Below are 21,129 nucleotides of genomic sequence, written 5' to 3'. Positions count from 1 at the left end.
AGACAAATTACACTGCTTAAAGTGACATGGGTGATTTAAAGATCATTCCTTGCCTAAAATAAGGGAACAGGAGAGGGGAGAGTTTAGTAACCGCTAAATGAAACTTCCTAAAATGAAAAGATTGGAAAATATACCTTTTTGATTTTTGTTTCTCATCACAGGTGTGCTAACTGTGGGAGCTATTTGTACAGCCAGTTTCATGGGCTTTTCATCTGTGGTCAGTCAGTCCCTTGCTAGGGTGGGTCTTTGACATACCAGGGAGAGGTGCTTGCATAGAACTCACAATTCTTTGGCTGGGAATATAAGTGTAGCCTGTTAAATTTCTTTTCAATTCTGCTAATATTTTAAATTTAAAGTAATTCTGAGTATTACCTAATCTAGTTCCTCACAATGGTTCCTGACTCTTCTTTCCAGTACCAATTTCTTTGTTTATAAAATTTTAAGCACCCTTGAGAATATTCATAATGAAATATTTGTCAGCTGGGCGAATGTGCCAGCTTAGAATCTAGTGTATGCAAAGTGATGAATACTTCCAGTTGTGAGAGAGCAAGAGAAGTTTTCGTGGGATTTATCAATCTGCTTCACCTGTCACTGTAGATTTTTGTTAATCCTTAGAAGTATTAGTATGTCAGCAAGTTGGCTATTACACTTGCAAAAGGTTTCTTCTTGTTTCTATTAGATATCTTTTATATTAAATGGAAAAGCTTGCAATAGTAATAGCCACTTTCTGCTTTAGGTCAGCTTCTCTTGGATTTTAGCATTCATCACTAGGGTGTAAGTGTTTCTAAAGCAAAAAATGGTTACATGTATTTATATAATTCTAATAATGGAGTAGAATTATAGGAGAAACGTAGGTTTTTTCATTAGAGAGACTTAAAAGAGTTTTCTTTATTTTTGATGAAAGCTATTTGTGTAGTGAAACACACAGGAAAAATAGTCACAGGAGTCTTTTGCATGACAATGCTGGTGCTGTCTGTCTTCAGCATAATTCATATAAGTATAGTGATCACCCACACAAGCACTGGCATTTCAGATAGAGCTAGATGAAATTGGAAGTAAAATTTCAATTAATATTTTATACAGAAGCATGTCTTGATATGTAGAACATGTTGTATCAAGCATAACCACAGCTTTTATGCAATGATGATCCCTTTATCTTTCAAGTTGTGCACATTTCTGTAAAGACTACATTGACCTGATCTTTTTTTTTTTTTTTTTTTGCAAGCAGTCTCTATGTATATCTGTATCTGTACAAAACCACTTTGTACCCCCTGCAACTTTATCTGGACTATATATTTTTATAAATTTATAAAGTATTCTTTTTAAAACTCCGGATTTTAAAAAATACTACTTTTGTTATAGACCTTCTCTTACTGTAGTGAAATCACTTTCTTGAGATGTGTAAGACCTAATGTCTTTGAAAAAATGTAATTTTCCTGGCTCTTACAAGACTAATGATAATTGAAACAGCTACTTAACTGTCCAGTATACTTCTCAAGATAAATCATGTTGAGGGTTCATTCTCAGTCCTGTATCAATTCTCACATAAGTCTTGCAGTTGTTTTCCTGTGTTCCACACCTGTCTTGCTGAAACTTTGCCATCACCCACATCCAAAAATTTCTATTGAATTCTACACAACTTACACAGATGCTACCTATCTGAAAAGGTTCATTATCTCTCCCTCCCCTCGCCTCCCCCCCACTTGGAGCTGAAGCTTTATTTTTGGTCATTCATTGGACTATGTAAGTTACTAAGCTAGCTAAATTTCTTGGTGCGGTCTGTCTTTGTGTGTCTCATGAGTGTGGAGCGCATTAGTGAGAGGAGACTTTCTTGGTCTCTAACTCCAGAGAGTGATGTAGCAGCTGTGTGGAAGCTTCTGTCATTTTTGGATTCATCGTTTTTACAGTGACCGTTGGCCTATCAGTGCATTAAACATTGGCCTTTCAGTACATTAAAAAAAAAAAAGTTCTTTTAGTTCTTTTCAGAGTCTTCCTTTGCTTGCATTCTTATTTATGTTTGAGATCTCATGCTTTCTGAAATAAATTTTTTTCTTATGATGAGATGATTCATTTCTCAGCAGGCTTTCTTCCCTTTCCCAAGCATAAGCTTTCATTCGGTTTATCTTGAGAACTTTCTCCGCGTTGTCTGCATTAATAAACATCCGGTTTTCCTGTAGGCATAGACACTTTCCCATGGATGCTTTCACACCCCTGGAGAGGGAGCAGCTCAGTGTTCTCTGCTTCGCTGTCCCTGAATAGTGGTATTTATTTCTCCTTTCAAGGCTTATGCAGATATAAGCGTAGATTATGGGGAACATGATGTAAGAACTGAGTAAGGGTGTTTCAGTGGAGTCAGTGGATTTACCAACTTTCTAATTAAAAGAAAATGTAAGGAACTTGTAACTGTTTGTAACTGAGATGAATGACCACTTTGCAGTTAAGGGACATAAAGATATTCTTTGATGTTTTTATAATTTTAAAATAATGTGGACAGAAGAAAGTGGTGGAGGACACAGATGTCAATCTTCTATGGGGCAAGCAGTTACTTAATCTTGCTGTTTGAGCAAAGACTAAAAATGTGATATTTCGTTCCTAACTACTGAAAGCCAGAAGCTCAAAATCTGGAACTGAGTATCAGTATAAATGCTATTTTTAGAGAAAACTTAATAGAAGTAGGAAATTGGCTTAATATTTAGGTTGGCCTTTAATTTTTATTCATTTTTAATGACTAATAGGGATGCTCAGTTCCAAAGGGACATGAACAGTCAAGATGTTAGCGAGAAGCATTCTTTTAAGAAGAAAAAAAAAAATCGCTGGTGACTTTGCACAGTTTCCAAACAGTTATCAAACAACATTAGTAAAAGAAATGATGTTGAGTATGGCCAGCTTGAATAAAGTTATCTTGTGTGTCCCCTTACCTTTATCTATATAATCTCCAGCAGTTGTAGATGTTAAATTGTGTGCATTTGATTATCAGTTCTGAGCCTTCCGTTCTGCCTTACATGCGTGAAATGCACTCTTCATCCAAGTGCAGTGAGCTCTGGCCCGTGCTTTTGAATCCTCTCAAAATGTATCTCTTCTGCAGACTGTCACTGTTAACTCTGAGCTGTTTAAGTGCTGTGATACCTTACTAACAATGAAAACATCTGCTGCGCTGCACTTCTGTACGGCCCTATCGCATGGTCAGCTGGTGCGTTTTGTGCTTGAATTCTCTGTCTGTTATCTTGGATTGTATGCACCTTTGGGCAGGGGCTCTTGTCTTAATCTGTTCCAAGCATCAAGCACAATGTCTGTACTAAGCAAATAATAGTTCAACATTGTCTCCCTGCTTGCTGTTTTCTTCAGTCTCAACTACAATTATTTTGTTTAAAACTTCTATGCAATTGTACAACACTGACCACATGGCAACTATTCATGAGCTGTATTCTAAAATTTTAACTGCACCTACTTCTACAATACAAACAGTTCCTTAGTAGATGAAATATTTGCTCGTAAAATGAACATTGCCTCCTTTTCCATGCCTTCCTAATGTCCAGATAGAAATCTATCGTGTGGCTTACTTTTAAAGCCTTGTATTACTACTTTGCCTTTTACCTGGATGTCATACACCTTTAAGGTGGGGCTTGGGGGCAGTGCTGGACTTCATTCTCCTACATGTACATGAACACGAGTCTTCTGTTCAGCTCAGTGTGGGCATAATCCGCCCCATGCAGTGAAAGGTACTGCAGAGGTGCTCCAAGGTGATCTGGCCACCTATTTGTATGTGGAGCCAGGCAGAGAAGCTTACTTTGGCCTTGGCAGCAGAATTAGCCGAGTTACCTATGGTTGCACTAATGTGACTGTCATGCTTCCAGAGCTGCTGCTGTCACTAATTTCAGTGCCTCTGTGTTGTTCTTCACGTGCTGTAGAAGTAACCCAAGACCTGTGAGAAAAGTTATCCTCAAGTGGCTTGCTGAATTATTAAGCTTAAAGCCTGAGACAGGAGCAACTTGCAGACCTCCGCTCCGGAGAGTTTGAAGCATTTTTCTTGGTAGTTAGTGAGGCAACTACACAGGGAAGGAGGAAATCACAAAAGGAGAAAATTTGGAGAAAAATAGAGCCACAGTTACCCAAAAGAGATTAAACATGTACATGGGCTAACTACAAATCATTCCAAGGCCTGAGGCTTCCTGTGTTTGGAGTTTGTCACAGTAGCGTTGCCTTGCAAAAGGAGTTTGGCCAGTTCTGCAGCCAAGAGAGATCTAATTTTTTTCTGCATGTCCTAACCCACTAATCCAGCTGGCATTTCCTCAGATTTTTGTGGTTTTCTGTTTCCCTCAAATAAAAACTAGATATTGGCTTTATATGTCATTATTACTCTATGTTGTAATAAAGCATAGATTGATTGAAACTGTGTATTTTCACCTTTTGAATAATTGGCCCTGATGTTTTAGTCCACTTGTTTTGAGACAGATATTTTAATAAGACTGTTCTATCTGTGCTGAACAGCTAATGGAAGCCTCTGGATGAAGAAAATTTATTATGTTGAATGGTGGTTTCTGCAGTAGCTCTCTAGTGAATTCCTTCACCAGTCACTGTTGGCTGCAATTATTTGTGTCTCCTCACACTGTTGACTTCCTCATTATTTTCAAATCCAGGCTTTTCTCACTGGCCTAGAACTTCTGACTTTGCTTAACAAAATAATCAAATCTCTGTTCCAAAGCCCCCTGACTTCTGGGATATTTTCATAACTGAAAGTAAAATATATTAATTGATGATGCATTTATTTTTTTAAACAGTGCAGAACTAAGCAATATAAAATACTTTTGCAGCTGAAAGATGATACGATCTTGGAGAAAATTTTAAAAATTGTCTTTTTTTTTTCTTTTAAATGAAGGTTTTGGTTTTATCTTGACTTCTAGGTTACACACCAGCTTTGGCCTGTGCACCCAATAAGGATGTGGCTGATTGCCTAGCTCTCATTCTGGCCACGATGATGCCTGTTTCATCAAGCAGCACATTACCTTCCCTTACATTCAATGCCATTAATCATTACACCAACACCTCAAAAACTGTCACCTTTGATTCCTTGCCAATCATGAGGAGTGACCATAGCTCTTACTGTAGTTTCAACAACATTGGCAGGGAAGATGGCTACCCATATACAGAAGAAGATGAACTCAATGACTCAGATTCTGAGACCTATTGAAAGCTACGTTTTGTAGGTCGGAAGAGTGAACCCTAACATTGGAAGGTCAGACTTGTGCTTTTGGGAAAAAAAGCAGTCAGAGTTTGCATACAAAAACAGGACAGACCTTTGAGAAGATGTTTTTTATTGCGGTTGCATATGAAAAACCTGTGAGACTGTAGGAGGATTTTTAAGAGAATATTTTGCAGAAGAAGCATAAATTCTTGAATAAGTACTTGGAATCCATGGCAAAAAAGTAAAATAAAGAATGTCAAAACTGTTTTATTTAATTGTATTCTACCATTCTGTTTCTGGTGCCAGAAGGAATTTCTGCAGACTGGGCACCCTACATGATGTAAATGAACAACGCTATTGTACAACACAAAGGATGCTAGATTTAAATATTATCAATAAAACTAAAACCATTTTGAAGGCAATAAATGAGTTTGGTACAGTAGGCATTGTTTGTGCTGCAAATTGCCAAAGGACCAAATAACTTAAAGATTTTTTTTTTTTTAAATTAAACACCTTTTTGTGGAAACTGGAACAGGTTAATTGAGAAATTGTTTTAACCAAACCTTAACTACTTCTGGGAAAGAAGCTTAGATTTGATTTTAAATGTTGTGGGAATTTTTTTGTGGTTTTTTTTTTGTTTGTTTTTTAATCATCTAAAAGCCTTCCGACACTATTAAATGTACCATGAAAGAAAGCAGATGTATTTTAAGTTTTCTTTTCTTTTTCTTTTAGATGAAATGAAAATGAACTTGTCATACTTTTATAATACTAAAAATAAACCAGCTAACAAGGTGCAGTCAGGGTGAAACATGTACAGTGTAATAAACAAGGGAAGGGGTGGGAGATCTGGGAGGGACGCAGTAATTGTTGCACTGTTTTAGATTTTTTAACTTTTAGGTTTTGGATTGAAATTTTTTTAATTTAAAATACACAAGAGTAACTTGGAGTATGAAACTGCATAGAAAATTGAAATGAAATGTCTTGATAACCTTGTTGTGACTGAGTTCTTTTCAACAATTTGTCCACTTCCTTACATCATAAGTCGTATTTACTATTAAATTTGTATGTCCCTATCACTTTTTCTTATAATCCTGGAGTTACAAGGGGTGGGGAAGGGAGGTGAATTTAAAAGTAAGTTTCCCTATTAGAAAGAAGTACAGTGTCTGGTCTGTGGGAAGAGCTGTGTATCTTTGTTGTGCTCCATTTAGAAAATAAACAGCAGAAACAGGTCCCTGTAATGTAGTTCAGACTTACCCGAAGATTTTTTCTTTTTTTAATTTATAACAGACTACTGTGTTTTTTCAATTGCCTGAAGAATGAAAGACTGACATAAGCTGAAGTTTTGTCTGTTAAATATGAGTATTTACTTTATTTGGTTCTGCTTTAAATATAACTGTTACTTTTTAAGTGAAATTGTTTATGTACATGCAAGAAATTCTTGCATGTCCTAGTAAATTACAAATAAATTACTACAAACTGAGTCTAATTTCCTTTTTATCCTTTTTGTATTGTGAAACTGGAAATCTTTATGATATTGTAAATTATCAGCTGGTTTTCTGAACATAGTGTGGAAACATGGGACAATATTTTGATCTATTTGATAATTTTGTGGGTTTTTTGAAAAATTAATGAGCATGTACATAGAAATAGTGACTGCTTGAATACTGTATTTACCTGCACTCTTTCAGTACATCAAGATTCCTGTATATTTTATGGAGTATAATAAAACCCAAATGTGAGTTGTACTAATGAATAATTTATTTGTATCTATTAAGCAGTAATGACAGTCTCTTTTGTTGAAATGATAGAATTTATAGAACCTATTTTGCAAAGGCTCTGCCATCCTTTTAAATCTAAAATGAAGGTGAGCTATTCAAATTTTGAAGTAATTTTAAAGGAATAATTAAGTAATTTAACATTTAGGTATCCTTGTAAGAACTGCTTTCTTAATCATTTCTGCCTGTGGTCATTGTTTATATATGCAATATGTTGTTTGTCTTTCAATGGAATGAGATGACTTGAGGGAGGTCATGATTTCTCCATTGTTACCTCTAAATCTTTCAAAGTGTAGGGGTAGGAGGGAGGGATTTATATGCCTCAACTGAGGATGCAGGCAGCAGTCGAAAGACCTGTATAAGCCAGGTTTGAGATTCACTACATCTATTTAAATAACAAGGTTGAAACGACATGGACTCATTTTCCCTCATAGTCTTGTGGAAAATCTGAATCAGATTGCCAAGTAGCGTGCTTCTTATTTAGAAGGTAACACTTGTTTATTTCTGTTAATGAAATGTCTGATTTTTGTTGCTCCAAAGCAATTGTGAGAACCTGGTATTAAAGGCTGTTATTATCTATGCTTAACTTTTATTCAGCTTCAAGATGGCCTGTTGCCATATGGCAATGTATAGGACAGGACACTCCTACCCTATTCAAAAAAATACCAGGCCATCAGAGACTGAGAACACTTTGTATTCACTGCTTGCCTGGGTAATTGAGGAGAAAAAGCTCAGGTGTTGATTCAAAAGATAGTGATTTGGATATGGAATATAGGCAAACGCAGAAAACAGTGCCGTAGAACACCCTTGTTTCCTTACGGCAGTCAGAAATCGTGCTTTTCCCAATTCCGTTACTATTCACATCTTGAGTAAGTATGCTTTTTTGCTGCATTCAGTAGCATTATTGTAAAGTAAAAAAAAAAAAAAATTTCCAAACTTGTTTTTAAAGCTAAAGATCCGTCTGTTTTTTATTACAAATTGGTAATCCCATTTTAGGGATTCAGAATTACTTCTATGTTTTATCCCGTGAACCCACTGATTTAATCTTGCATGTGTTTGGACATTGCTATTTAAAAAAAGGGGTGGGGGGGCAGGGGGGATTTCTAATATCTTGCAGTATGAGTAGGACAGTAATTGTGTCTTGTAAGTGAAAATATGGGCTATTATGTGAGGTTAAGAAACAGAAGGTTTCTTGTTTCTGCAAAACAACCGAAAAAATGCTCTCTGTGGATGTTCTATTTAAAAAAAAAAAAAAAAAAAGGCAATTTTTACACCTGAATGGAAGCCTGTTTACTTCTAGAAACTAATACGGGATCTTCCGTCTTTCTAAAAGAACTCCTTTTTTGTAGGGGTTAATCGTGCATGGTTATTGTTACAGCCTTCATCCAAACAATCTCTTGGATTTTCACCAAGAGAGCAGTGTGACTTGGCTAGATGACTGAAGTAGCATATTGGAATAAAGGACACCCTTTTTGTGCTTAAAAAACACTTCAGGAATGAGAACCACCAGGTTTGCTCAGTCTTTTCTGTCCTCTGACTTATTCTATGATATTTTAGGGGTTCAGATTATTGGCTAGTCACCCAATATTAGAATAGCTCTATTTTCACTCAAAGATGAGGGTGGAAAAAGTTACTTGTCGGTAATTCTTCATGATGTATAGTACTGTCTGTTCCACTTTTTCCACTGTCTTTTAGTTGATTGCTGCTTTTTTGGGGTGGGGGGAAGGAGAAAGGGTGTGAAAGCACACCCTAATAAATTTACTTGTGTCATCAGGGAGGAAACAGAGCAAGGTGCCCTGTGCAAAATGTTAGGCCAGAATATCTTATTTTCTAGTAGTTGTGATGTCCCTAACATCAGAGTAACTCTGCACAATACATGTACTTTGTAAATATCTTGCAGATAAATGCCATTTTTTCCCTTAAGCCTAATAAATATGTGTAATACTTGCTTAAAATATGTATCTTTACTTGCTTGGCCTAACTTATTATGATATAACTGTTTGCTTTGGAACTAAATACAAAAAGTGTATTTGAGCAAAAGAATGCACGTTTTTCAAGCTACAAAGTGGAGTGGGGAGGCAAGTACTGATGGTTGAAATTCTTTGATCATTCATTATTCCTTTCTTTTAGACATTATCACTATCGTGCTAGAACCATAAGCACAATGAACAACATGAATGCTCTTCTGCTTTGTTCTGGAATTTCTGCAGCATTTAGCAAGAACACCTCTGTGAGTGCCAAACAATTCATGATTTCTAATAAAACCTCGGCAGGGAAACCTACTTTTACATTAGCAAACTTCTACCTAATGAGAAAGAGAAGCTCCCCTTTCCATACTTCTGTGCAATACATGTTGCAGGATAAACAAACCTGTTATGTTGCTGTATCAGAGCTGAGTGCGACCAGGTCCTGGATCACAGTGAGGTAGCTTGAAGAAGGAGAGTTTGACAGAATATGGGATTGTAAATATGTATATATTTATTACGACAATTTCTGCATTTCTCATTAAAATAACAAAGTTGAAATGTAATTCTTCAGCAGTCATCAGCAAACATGAAAGAAACCACAACTGGCTGCATTTTTTACGCAGCAAGATTAGAGCATGAATTCACTCATTCCATTTAATTGAATTTCTGCTAAGTTGAAGGGGGGCAATCACCCCTTTGAAATTCACAGCTAGATTTAATAATAAAAGCAAAAGTGGAATCAGCAAACGTATGCTGAGGAAGAAAGAGACTTGATTTTAAGATAGCCCTAGCTGGGACCCCAGAAAACCCAAAGGATTATAAATGAAAATAAGAAAATTCAGCTAAAATAAGAAACATTATTTTCCTAATACAAAGTATCTCGATACATTATGATGAGCTCTTGGTTTGCAAGGCAGTTCTGTTACTTCTGGTAGGATGTGAGTTTCCAAGATGCAAACTATGATTTACAGCCTTTTAGATTTAGTACTTTATCATTTCAAACGTGAAACGTAAGAGGACAGTCATGTATAAGCAAATACCTGAAGTTCTAGGAAATATAGACGTCCAACAACTCATGTTAAGATATATGCTTTGAAAATCTGGGCGCTTGTTTTCTGATTCAGTCAAATATCTGTGCTAGTCCTTTTCATACCATCGTCCATATAGAGCAGCTGTCAGTAGGCCAGATGATGTTCTATTTTTGCTTATGAAATAGTGGTTGTTTTTCCAGCCCATGTTGTCAGCAAAGTCCAAAGTAATACCAGATGTCAGCAGTAAAGGAAAGATATAAGGAGTACTCATATTTGCCCATAGCTGGAAATCTATCACAGCAGTGGCATCTGTGACCTCCTGTCCACAAGTGCTAAAGCTGAGACCACCGCACTTTACTAATGCACAGGCCTGAACATAGTACGTGCCATGCACTGTATGGAGCCCATCAAAAACTCCCAAAGCATATAATTCATCAGTTAAAACAGCTCTCTGATAATTTAAGTAACAACAGAGGGTGTTGGCACAAACCTCAAGGTCTCCTTTGTTTCCCCATACAGGAACAAAAGTGAAATTGTCATACATCATTTCTGCATAAAATGGGGGAGATGACTCTTCATTTCCTTTCTCTGATACTCTGCAGGGGGCCTCTTGTTCCTCCTTGTAGCAAACCTGATCATCTGTTGAGGTGCTTGTAAACATCTTGTATGAGTGATATAAGTTCTCTCTGAATATTTTGTTACTCTCCAGATGATTGGTTTTGTAATCTGCAGTAACCACTGGGATTTCTGCCACGATGAGTTTGCCACCAAAACTTTTCATGTTGTGGTAGATGAATGATTTCACTGGAGTGTATATGCCACTCCCTGTCATGCCCAGGGTAGGGTGGTGGATGTTAGCTGCTAAAATATTGATGTTGAAAGCTGTTGCAAAAGCTTGCTGAAATTCTACAGCAGACAGGAGTGGGAGCTGGTTCATCCAAGCAGTTGGATATACAACTTGTTTCACATTGTATTGTCGGACAAGGTTCACTGCAGGCTCAAAGAAGAGTATATCAAAGCAAGTGAACATGCCAAACTTGCCAGCAAAAGGGGTATCGAAGAGTGTATAGTCAGCCTCTGGAGGGGCATCAAAAGCGTATTCAAAATACAGATTGCGTTTGCGATATGTAGCTACCAGCATACCATAGTCGTTGAACACCACGTTGGTATTGAACTGGTATCTTCCATCAGATGGACAGTGAGGATCAACGTGCTCACACGGTTCCTTAGTTCCTAAGTTTGCCACAAGGAATATTTTGTTCTTCAGTGCCATGCAGCTTAGCCGCTGAAGAACCTGGATAGGCAGTTTGGGAAAATGTAAACACTTCAGAATATAGAGGGCTAAGTATTACTTAAGCAACTATGACATACTTAACACTTTTCAAATAATAATTTTCAACTGAAAGTTGAACCCATTTAAACTTATCTGTAAAGTTTAAATATACTCATGATTTTGTGGTGAAAGCTATTAGAACAAGTAGCTCTCTAAACCAAAAAGTGTATTTCAGATACCAATTTCAAAATATCTTTGGGGAAAAAAAATCGTCTACGTTTTACTTCCAGAGAAGTGGAAAAAAAAAAATCTCTCTCTCTCTTTCTATGTGTGTATAACCTTGAAGAGTTGGAATTTTCAGAAAATTCTGATTGTTGTGGGAGCATCAATGGCTGAAAACCGCTTTAGGTGAACTGAAACCTTTGACAAGATAGCACAACTTAGATCTGTGTGTGGATTTAGAAAAGCAAATCTTGAACTGTGATCATTTGCCCCTGTAACTGTTTTGTTCCTGCAACTAGATGTTTTATTCTAAATACAAACACAATGTAAGTGATTAATAATAATAACTTGCAGAAGCAGAGCTATAGACTGGTGGGTTTTGCTTAGTTATAGAAAAGAAATACTGAAAGTTACAGACTGTGATGCTGTTGGGAGGTTTCTTCCAAGCTGTGGAAAGATGTACATTAAATGCTGTTCATTTTCTTTGAGGATAAGGGTGTCCAGTACAAAGCTCCAGCTATCGCACCATGCTGCAAACTCTGAACAAATAAGCCATGTTGTTAAGGTTCATCTCCCAAGCTAAGTAATGCTGCTGAGCAGCTAAGTCTATTGCTCAGGCAGAACAACATATATTAGTTTCGGAGACCCAAGCCTCTCTGGGTTTCTTTACTCTGTACCATGCCATCCAGACGTATCAGCTACCTTAAATCAGACTGAAGGGAGGTTTCTGAATAGTTTTTCAGGGTATGATGGTGTATCATTGCAGCTTAAAGTTACACATTTTATATAAAAGTTGCATCTTGCATTTTCTGTAGTTCTGCTGAAAATGGGAAACTGCGCATTAGGGTGAGTGCTAAGAGACATGAATAGCATAATGGAGGGGAATTAAAACATACTGCTGTTTTATCATCTTTTAAAGAAAGCAGATAAAGGCATATTTCCTTACAACAGAATCTTACATTTATTAAAAAACAAAAAAACAAACAAACATTCATGCATGTATTCTATGTCTGGATATCAAGCTTGTTCAGGCTAAGCACAGCAAAATCCAAAGAACTCCCACACTGCAAACTTCAAATACGATCTAAGTGTCAAACTAAATTCGTGATTGCTTGTGTATGATCACTGCTAATGAAGATGCATAGGCCAAAGTAGGTCATCAGTTACAACTGTGATTCACATTTGCACGCAAATTCTGCCTTCTTAATAAGCAATCGTGCATATGTGTACTTTCATTATATTGACTACTACAGCCTTAATAGGAGTAAATAGCTTGTATTACTAAGGATAGTTATTTTCACTTCAGGTGCAGAGGAGTAGGTGAAACTACTACTTTGTAACTTGCAGACCACACCTTCTGTAATCACACTTGAAGTCTGTGATAAACTGTCATCTAAATCCAAGGACTTCTATTGCATGACAGCAGGGCTTTTGATCCAGTCCTGTTACTCGTGTTAGTGATTTTACATGCAATCACGGAATCAAAATGTTCTGATGTCATTAAAACTGAGTAACGAGAATGCATCAAAAAGGAAGATACAAGCATGTTATTTTATATGAAACAATGTTGTTCAAAATAAAACCCCCAACTACTAACAATTTATCTCATTAAATAGATAGTACTATTACCTAGGCTTTGGAGCGGGCGGAGTATAGAAGCCCAGATAGCTCATAAAGTTAAAAATGTTCTTTCAGGTATGTGCATAAAATCCTCCACTGTTAAGAATGAAACTAAAATAAACTGAGAGTCCATGAAAACAGAATCTGACACCATGAATTGTTGTACTTCTTGCCTCCATTAAAAAAAAAAAATAGAGCTGGTTTTCCCACTTGCAGTACAAATCTAGCATTTACTATTCTACTTCTCTACGGAAAAAAAATCCTCCATTTACCTCTGTGTCATTGAACAAATGCGGCTCTCTGCATGGATTCCATTTCACAAAGCGCGAATGCAGAACAAGATCTAAGTAAGGATAAATACATCTTCTGGTGAAGTTGAAGCCATGGATTCCATCTTCAGGGAAAACAATGATCTGTGCCCCCTGCATGTAAAACAAAGGCATGTTTTATAAGGATAGCAAAAACAACCTAAATGCTAACAATGAAAGAAAACAAAAGGGAATCTCTTCAGGTAACTTTTGGGGCTAATTAAAGGTAAGGATAACCTAAGTATGTTTTGACCTGAATGTCATTTGAAAATATCTTTACTTCCTTTGACAGCACAGTAGCTGTAACTATGTGTATCAGAAAAAGCTTATTTAACCTGACATAACTTTAGCATAAAAAAAAAAAAAACTGACAGTATTCTAAGGGCTTGCAAGTAAGAGTAGCCTTCATCCAAATTCTTACCAGAAATACTCTCCGTCACTCTGAGTCATGAGAATGACACCATTCAGGTTTAAGTGTAATCATTCAGGTTAAAGACTAGTGATGTTAAAAATTGTGTTTGCTCTCTTAAGCATTAACCCATTTGCAGATGAACTGTGTCAAAGGTGTTGTAGCACTTGCGTCAGTTCTGTGCAGATTCCCTTTGGTCAGAAAGGGTTTCCTTGCTTAAGGTATATAGGGCTGGATAGGGTACTGGGAGTACTGTTTTCAGAAACAGCTTGAATGTGGAAGCAAGTTGCATTCCAGTAGTGATGTAGCCCTGCCAGAGCTAGGTTAGGTCTACCTAGAGTTCAAGGAGATCTGTTCCTAAAAATTTGGTGGATTCCTCTTAAATCAGGCACAGCATCAGCCACTCAAATTCCAGTAGGTTTTCAAAAGTCAATTCAAAAGTGTATCTGCGCTATGGCTTTGGGGTAGTTTATATCATCTTGGATGCAGTACTGCATAAAAATAGTTAGGCTTCTAGTCTGTGAGGCCCAATCACCTGAACTTCTCAGAAAAACATCCACCTTTTCAAGTTACATAAAAATGCTAATTCTTTTATTCCAGAATGACAGATTTGTGAAACTTGCAAGTCAGTTCTTCTCTGCGTAAGGACACTATGGCCTACTTTCTCTGACTAGCACCAGCTTTGGTTTTCCTTGAGGAGAGAGGAGAAGGAAGCTATGCGTAAGAACAACCAGAAATATTATTCTCTCTCCTCTAAATATATTTAAACAGAGGACCATTCCATGGAGAAAGGAATGGAAAACTTTGCTTCCACAAAGCTGTTAATGGTGGAATATTGGTTTCCAAAGCATTGAACGCCTTTAGTTTTTAGAAACATTCAGGAATTTCCATTGAGAGCACTGGAATAAAATTAAAAGACTGCTGCCTGTATGACACCCTTTCAATAAAAGCATTCCATTTATGAAAACAAGATAGTCAAACCAAAATAGAAAATCCATTTCTCTATATTAAATAACTAGGGGCTTGTCTTTCCAAGCCTCAAATAACTCAGGTTAGGCAAGTTGCTAATTGGCCTGATTTTTTTCAGAGCTGCTGGCAGGTCAGAATGACTGAAAAAGCAGATCCCATGTATGTATATAAATATGGCTTTAGTTGCCTGGGAACACAAATGTGGAAAATTATTCTCAAGTAGCACTTGCTCTATATATACATAGGACTACTGCTACCAAGCTGTAACTCACTTGTCCTGCAGCAGCCACTACTTGCTGTTCATAGATGTCTAGGTTTCTGCCCATTAGTTCCAATGCAGACTGTCGATCAACGAGAACTGTTGGGTTAGGACTCAGTATGGACTGGTGTTCATACACAGCAGCAACATAATGCCCCTCCCTCTTAACTCTTCCGGAGACAACTTGATAGCAAAAAAAGCAGACACATAGCCTCCAGCACAGTTCCATCATGATGCATGCCATAAATCTGGAGCAAAAAAAGGAGAGGGGGAAAGTCTGAACAACAAATCGTGCCTGGAATTTACGCTTAAGATTAAACATGGATGTAACTAAGACTCTCAGCAATGTTTGAACTGTGTTCTTTTTAAATTCTGGAGCAAACCACATGCATATTGTTTCTAAAACTTATTTAAAGCACCAACACAGACAGAAGTAGCTGTATCCTGTTTAAAAAACATTTTTGCTGTATTTATAACTGTATTTATATAGTTGCATTGATCTGTTCTCCCTTTACAATTAACTTTAATCATTTATTTATAGATCTATTGCACAATATATCTAAACATCTTTGGGAAATATTAAAAGCAGCTCACAAATTTGCATTTTCTCCCCATTTGTGTGACAAGGGGGTATATTTATAAATAGCATTTCCTAGAATTACTTGGACACTATATTATCAAGTAGCAATGTATCTTATTTTGTTGATATTGAAACAGATAATTGCCAGAAGAATTATACTAGATACTATTTCTGCATTTATCTGTTCTTCCACCATGGAAATGCCTTTCCTGATGGATTATGGATGGATTCTGTTTCAACTCTCTGTATGTAATAAATACCAACTAGTTTGTTTGATACCATGAGGTGTTTTTTCAACTTCCATAAAAATGTTGAACGCAATTTGGATCCACATTGCTCCTGTACAATGCAGATAGGTAACAAGAAAAATGCTTCCCTAATAATAATAAAGCAAAAATCCATGCAAAATGCAAACCCTTTCATCACTGAGCTTTCTTAGGTTTTCATTCTTCTCCTGTCTGTTTCTCCCCACACTACCCCAATAGTAGCCTTGAAAGGCAGTGGAACAAAATACATGTACTGTATTTTCTCAGTGGATGAATGTCTGTATGCTCCTACTTTTGAGGCTGTGCAACAGAAATAAATGAAAAAGTAATGCGTCTGGGAGGCTGGAGTACTTTTTCCAAATAGGGTCCCCATGTAGACTTTTTGACTTCCGAAATTGTGAAAATACGTATTTATACAAAACAAGGATGGACTGGTTAATGTCTGTGCAATACTTATGAAATACGATATAAATACCACATTCTTCAGAGATATTATTCAAATTAATGAAAACACAATGTGAGAAAACAATAATTTGTCACCATGTGTTACTAGGATCATTAAGAAATTAAATCTTAATCAGTGAAGTTGAAAGAGGAAGCAGGAGATGCACTGATGCTATGTACTGATGGCCCGCAGTCTGCAAGTTCAGTTACTGATTTTTGAGTTGTATTTGCTCTTTGGTAACTCTAGTCCAAGGAAAACAAGCTCCAAAACTTTCTCAGCAATTTTCAATCTCTTTGTGACCCACAAGTCCCTAAAGTTTTCCAAAGCAAATATAGACCCTGAAGATACAGATACGAAGAGCTTTCTCTGTCTCCCATTAGGAATGCAGAGGGAGAAAGAAATCAGTTCTACACTGATCTCATTTTTATTTTTTGTTCATGTTGTGTATGAATGTAATTTTCTACCTCTAACAGAATGTCTGTGGCAAGTTAACGTGAAATCTCATTTCTTAAATTCCAGAATGAAAAGCAGCTAATATGCATCCCTCAATACTCCTGTCCTTACTTTTGTCAAGTGCCAACGGCTTCAGTATCTAACAATGAAAAAAAAATGAAGCGTGAGGAAATCCATTTAAAAAGCATTTGGTAAGTAATATAGTAGTTTAAGCCACTTGTTTACTTCTATGAACTTCAAATGCTATTTGCAACACTGCTTTGATAGCAACACAATCTTGGGTAGGACAGGAAAACCATCATCTTAGCGGCTAGGTTAGCCACTAAGGCAGAAGACTTGTTTGCTCAACTAAAAAGTAATATATGTAGTACTGTATCCCACTTACAAGGGTCCAGGTGTAACTGTACTATTAAATGCTGCTAAGCTCAAATATATATTCATTTTTCTTGAGCTTTAATATGCCTAAGTTACCTAAAGCACAATAAAAACAGAGTAAAAGCATTGACATCTCTGTAAACAGTTGTGTTAAACATATTCAATTTATATAAATATTTTTGAGACGTGATGCACAATAAACTACCTTTGCTATTCTGCATGTTGAGGAAAATACTCAATAATTACAGGGGGTGATTTGGCAATACATATTAAGAACAGAAGATCCTATTTTGTCCTGTGCAGCTCTCTAGCTTTGCAAATGAAATCCGATCAGAATTCTGCAATGCAAAGGTGTAGCTGTATCAAGCAGTAGCGGAAGGGAGAAAAGAGGTGAGAAACCTCTTACAGTTAAGAAAGCCACGGAAAATAAACACTGTGTTGCATTTTACCAACAAAATTATCTTTTTTATTTCTGTTGTCCTTCAGAACCAAAATGCCTGTTTAGGTTAGGAACGGATTTCTAGTCAGCCCTTCCTCAACAAAGCTGTCAACTAAGATGTAATGAGAATTCTTCGACAGTCACGATGGCAAAAGTTGGAGGGTTTCAGATCACAGGGTGAATTTGCCACACATTAGAAAAATATCCTTTTTGCCTTTTAAGTCAAACACTAACATACAAAACTAACACTTAACAAGCTACTATAAAATGTTGCACTTTATAGGCATTCTCAGAAAATTCCCATTTCTAAGCCATGGTTTATCTTCTGCTTGCTGGAAACATTCAAGATACTAACTAGAAACCCTTCGTCTTTCAGATGCACATGGCTACACAGCCTCATGCAGCTGAAACTGTGACAAATAAAACAATCTGACTGATAACTAAAATAATTCCTCTGAGTCTTTACCTTCTTCCTGTCAGGCTTTACTTGTCCTTTAGACGGTGGGTCTCCAAACAGGTCTCAGCCACGTTCTATTTTCCGCCTAAAGGAAAGTGCTACAGTGTATAATAAATACTTTCCCTGGAGAGAAGGTAATTTGTTTAGTGTCTACAGAGCCATCGTCTCACCTGAGCAACATCTTTAAAAGAAATTTTCATAAACTGAAATTCTTCATAATTTAATCTCTCTTCATGTCCCTTTGCAATGATTTATGTAGTCTTTTGCCTGGTAGATAAGCTTCAGTATGATCACCTCACAAACTCAAATATGAGGATTTCATGGCAGGATTATGGTCATGCAGTCACAGCAAGGTAGTTGCAGTATTATACGCAGGAAAAAAGACTGGTGTTTAAATCTGGATGCTAACTCAGCCTGTTTCCCTGCTGAACTTTTCAGAACCATCTAACCTCAGTACATAGGTCAAGAAAAGTATCCAGATGTTAACTTTTCAACAGCTCTGGAAATTAAATCAAGACAAATTTGACAACTCTCAACATATGTACATGTATACATAGATAAAGAGAGCTAATATATATCCTGCTTATTAGCACTTTTATACTTAGAAGAATCTGAAATCTGTAATCAGAATCAAAAGACTGTAAGAAAAAAAAAAAAAGACACCACTTATGATTGGAAAAAAAAGGACATCACTTATCCTCTTATGATTAACAGTAAATGCGTGTTAAGCTCTGTTAATATAAACAGTAATAGCTGCTGAATATTAAAATTGCTACAAAATGGTAAAATAATCAAAATAGTTTCTTTTATACTGAGCTATATCCATGAATTATGTGATGTTGCTGCCAGTCATTCTATGTAGTGTATGTATGTGATGAATATATAACGCAGCAGCCTTTCTACAGAAATCTAAAAATATAGTGAAATATAAAGGATTTTTTTTATTGAGCCTCCTGTCTACTCCTTTCTTATGCTATACTGTATCTTATTACAGTATTTTACTACGTGAGTTTTTATGAAGTTTAACAACACAATCCTTGTTCAATTAAACAGTTATTTTGCATTTCCATTTCTGAAAAGTGTTTGTTCTGCATGTCCTGCATTATATGACCTTGCTCTAGTTTCCTGGCTTCTATCCAGACAAGCAGTTTTTAAAGAATATTAGCCATTCTAATATAAAGAGCTTTAGAAAAAGCTTTATACGTTTCGCAAGATTCCCACACTCTGCTGGACAAACGTGACTGCACTCACCTAGCACAATCTTAGCCATCCTTCCTTCTTTTCCAGGAGCTTGACAGAAAAGTAATGCAACTGAACACTTTGTTTCACACTTACGACAGGTATGTCACCTAGCTTGTTTACAGAACAAGGCTGAATGGAGTGCTGCTATTATTAGTGGCTCGGCTTGAACAGCTGAAGATGGCAGTACAAACGACAAGACGACGGAGAAGGAAATTCTGTCAACTGCGTTTCCCGGCAAGTGCAAGCTTGGAGGGGTGAGGATGCGTATCGCCAGGAGAAACGGTGCGGGTGACCCTTCAGTTAGGATCTGGAGAAGCAAGATGGGTGGAGCACCTATTTACAGTTCCCTCCTCACGAATGCAGGCGTCAGGTATGTTCATCTAACAGCCGGTACTGCGAGCGGGACAGGTCTGTGCGCCTCACAGCGGCGCGGCGTTGGCCTGGCCGCGCCTGTCGCCCCTAACCGCCTCCGCCAGCTGCTCCGCGCCGGGCCACGCGCGCCGCCGCTTAACGGCCGCCCCCGCGCGCCGCAGCGTCGCGAGCCCCGCGCTGCGCCGGCGCGGTGGAGCGCGCGCGCCCGCCGCTCCTGCAGCGACCCCTGGCGGCTGCTCCGCCTCTGATTGGGTGCACGTGCTAGCCAATCGGAGACCGCCTCAGCCTTCACCCGGATCTCCTCGCCAGGTGGGACGTGCCCGGCCTTTAGGCCCGCCTCCTCCGCCGTCTCATTGGCCAGGCGGCCTGCCTGTCAACCGCGCCCGACCTTCGGCTCCGAGTGGGCCACAGCCGCGGGGTTTTTGTTGTGCCCGTTTCTCCCGCGGGCGGCGGCTCTGGGTATTTGGGGTGGGGTGGGGGTGGGGAGGGTTGAGCAGAGCTGGAATGGCTTCCGGGAGCGATGCGGAGGGAGAGGCTGTCAGCGGGGCCCAGCTCATCGCTGAGTCCCTAAGGGCTCAAGTAAGAGCGCGGGGACTCGGGACTGGGCCCTACGGGCAGCGAGCAGGGCCGCTTTTAGCTCGCTCCGTGGCGTGGCGTGGCGGGGAGCAGCTCGCGCTGCGGAGGGGAGGGTCGCGGGTTCTGGTCTCTGCCGGCACCTGTGAGCAGCGAGGCGGACTCACCCTGGGCGCTGCCTGCTGTGTTCCCCCTGGGGAGAGCGAAGCGGGCTTGGCTTGCCCTGTTGTGAAGTAGGAAAGAGGGAGGTCCCGCTGCCGCAGCCCAATGAGCAGCCCCGCTGAGATGCGCCATCGGGAGCGGCCCCGCTAGCTCCGCGACCGTTAGGCGGGCCGCGGCCGGAGCCCGGCGCCGCCTCAGGGGAGAGGCGCTTTGTCGCCGGCTTCCCCTAGCCGGTCCCCTCACAGCTCGTCGGCTTACCCCTACCCGGTCCCCTCACAGCTCGGGGGGGTCCCTGGGCGTTTTTCGTAAATCATTTGCGTTGTGTTGGGTCCGTTAATAGTTAACGCGAACATCTGTGCGCTGATGGCGGGCAGGTTTTGACGGACGGTTGTGTGACTTTCCTGAGTCGTTACTGAATCTTTCACTTACTTCTTTCTTGGGTTAAGCTTGTGCCTTTTCAAGCTGACTAGATGCCACCGTTGCCATCAGCGCTGCTGACAGATAACCCTCTTTCACCATTCACGCGGTGGCTGCCTATGCCTCGCGCACTGCTTTTACGGCTGTCAAAATTATATATTGTCTGTAAACCTGAAATGATGCAGAACTGACCTTGGTTTTCACAACAATAAAAAATAAAAAAACCTTCCATTTAGACTATGACGCACTAAAAATTAGCTCATTTGTAACAAAAATGAGCATTACTCTTGCTCAGGCTCTGTCAGCGTATGTCTGGGCAAGGTATCGTGCCAG

General features: G+C 38.7%; 3 protein-coding genes across 20 annotated transcripts in view; 2 read left to right on the top strand and 1 right to left on the bottom strand.

Moving 5' to 3' along the window:
• The window catches only part of ANKRD28 (ankyrin repeat domain 28), a 131,574-nt gene extending 124,647 nt beyond the window's left edge, over positions 1-6,927 (top strand). For 8 of the 10 annotated variants that reach the window (XM_068935284.1, XM_068935283.1, XM_068935290.1 and 5 more), the window contains one exon: positions 4,902-6,927. In XM_068935284.1, the coding sequence (XP_068791385.1) occupies positions 4,902-5,188 (287 nt within the window). In that variant the 3' untranslated portion in view covers positions 5,189-6,927. Of the gene's footprint in view, positions 1-4,876 lie in introns of all 10 variants that reach the window. The other 2 variants (XM_068935287.1, XM_068935286.1) reach the window with 2 other exon arrangements.
• A 2,485-nt stretch (positions 6,928-9,412) lies between these two features.
• On the bottom strand, positions 9,413-20,702 carry BTD (biotinidase). 7 transcript variants are annotated; one of them, XM_068935275.1, is made up of 7 exons: positions 20,385-20,695; positions 19,282-19,579; positions 18,201-18,529; positions 18,040-18,115; positions 15,029-15,263; positions 13,343-13,492; positions 9,413-11,249 (listed from the first exon to the last, which is right to left on the bottom strand). In XM_068935275.1, exons 5-7 carry the CDS (start codon positions 15,257-15,259, stop codon positions 10,062-10,064), a joined length of 1,569 nt encoding a protein of 522 aa, XP_068791376.1. In that variant the 5' UTR covers positions 15,260-15,263; positions 18,040-18,115; positions 18,201-18,529; positions 19,282-19,579; positions 20,385-20,695; the 3' UTR covers positions 9,413-10,061. The 7 variants fall into 7 exon arrangements, with proteins under 7 accessions (XP_068791376.1, XP_068791374.1, XP_068791380.1 ...); XM_068935273.1 differs by lacking the exon at positions 18,201-18,529 and having other exon boundaries at positions 20,385-20,644; XM_068935279.1 differs by lacking the exon at positions 18,201-18,529 and having other exon boundaries at positions 18,040-18,153; positions 20,385-20,466.
• The window catches only part of HACL1 (2-hydroxyacyl-CoA lyase 1), a 28,300-nt gene continuing 27,157 nt past the window's right edge, over positions 19,987-21,129 (top strand). Inside the window, exon 1 of one of the 3 annotated variants that reach the window (XM_068935272.1) lies at positions 19,987-20,223. In XM_068935272.1, the coding sequence (XP_068791373.1) occupies positions 20,149-20,223 (75 nt within the window). In that variant the 5' untranslated portion in view covers positions 19,987-20,148. The remainder of the gene's footprint in view (positions 20,224-21,129) is intronic. The other 2 variants (XM_068935271.1, XM_068935269.1) reach the window with 2 other exon arrangements.

Source organism: Struthio camelus, chromosome 2 (assembly GCF_040807025.1).
Source record: "Struthio camelus isolate bStrCam1 chromosome 2, bStrCam1.hap1, whole genome shotgun sequence".
Taxonomy (NCBI): Eukaryota; Metazoa; Chordata; class Aves; order Struthioniformes; family Struthionidae; genus Struthio; species Struthio camelus.
Note: the sequence above shows the minus strand (reverse complement) of the source record. Positions and strands in the feature narration are given on the sequence as shown.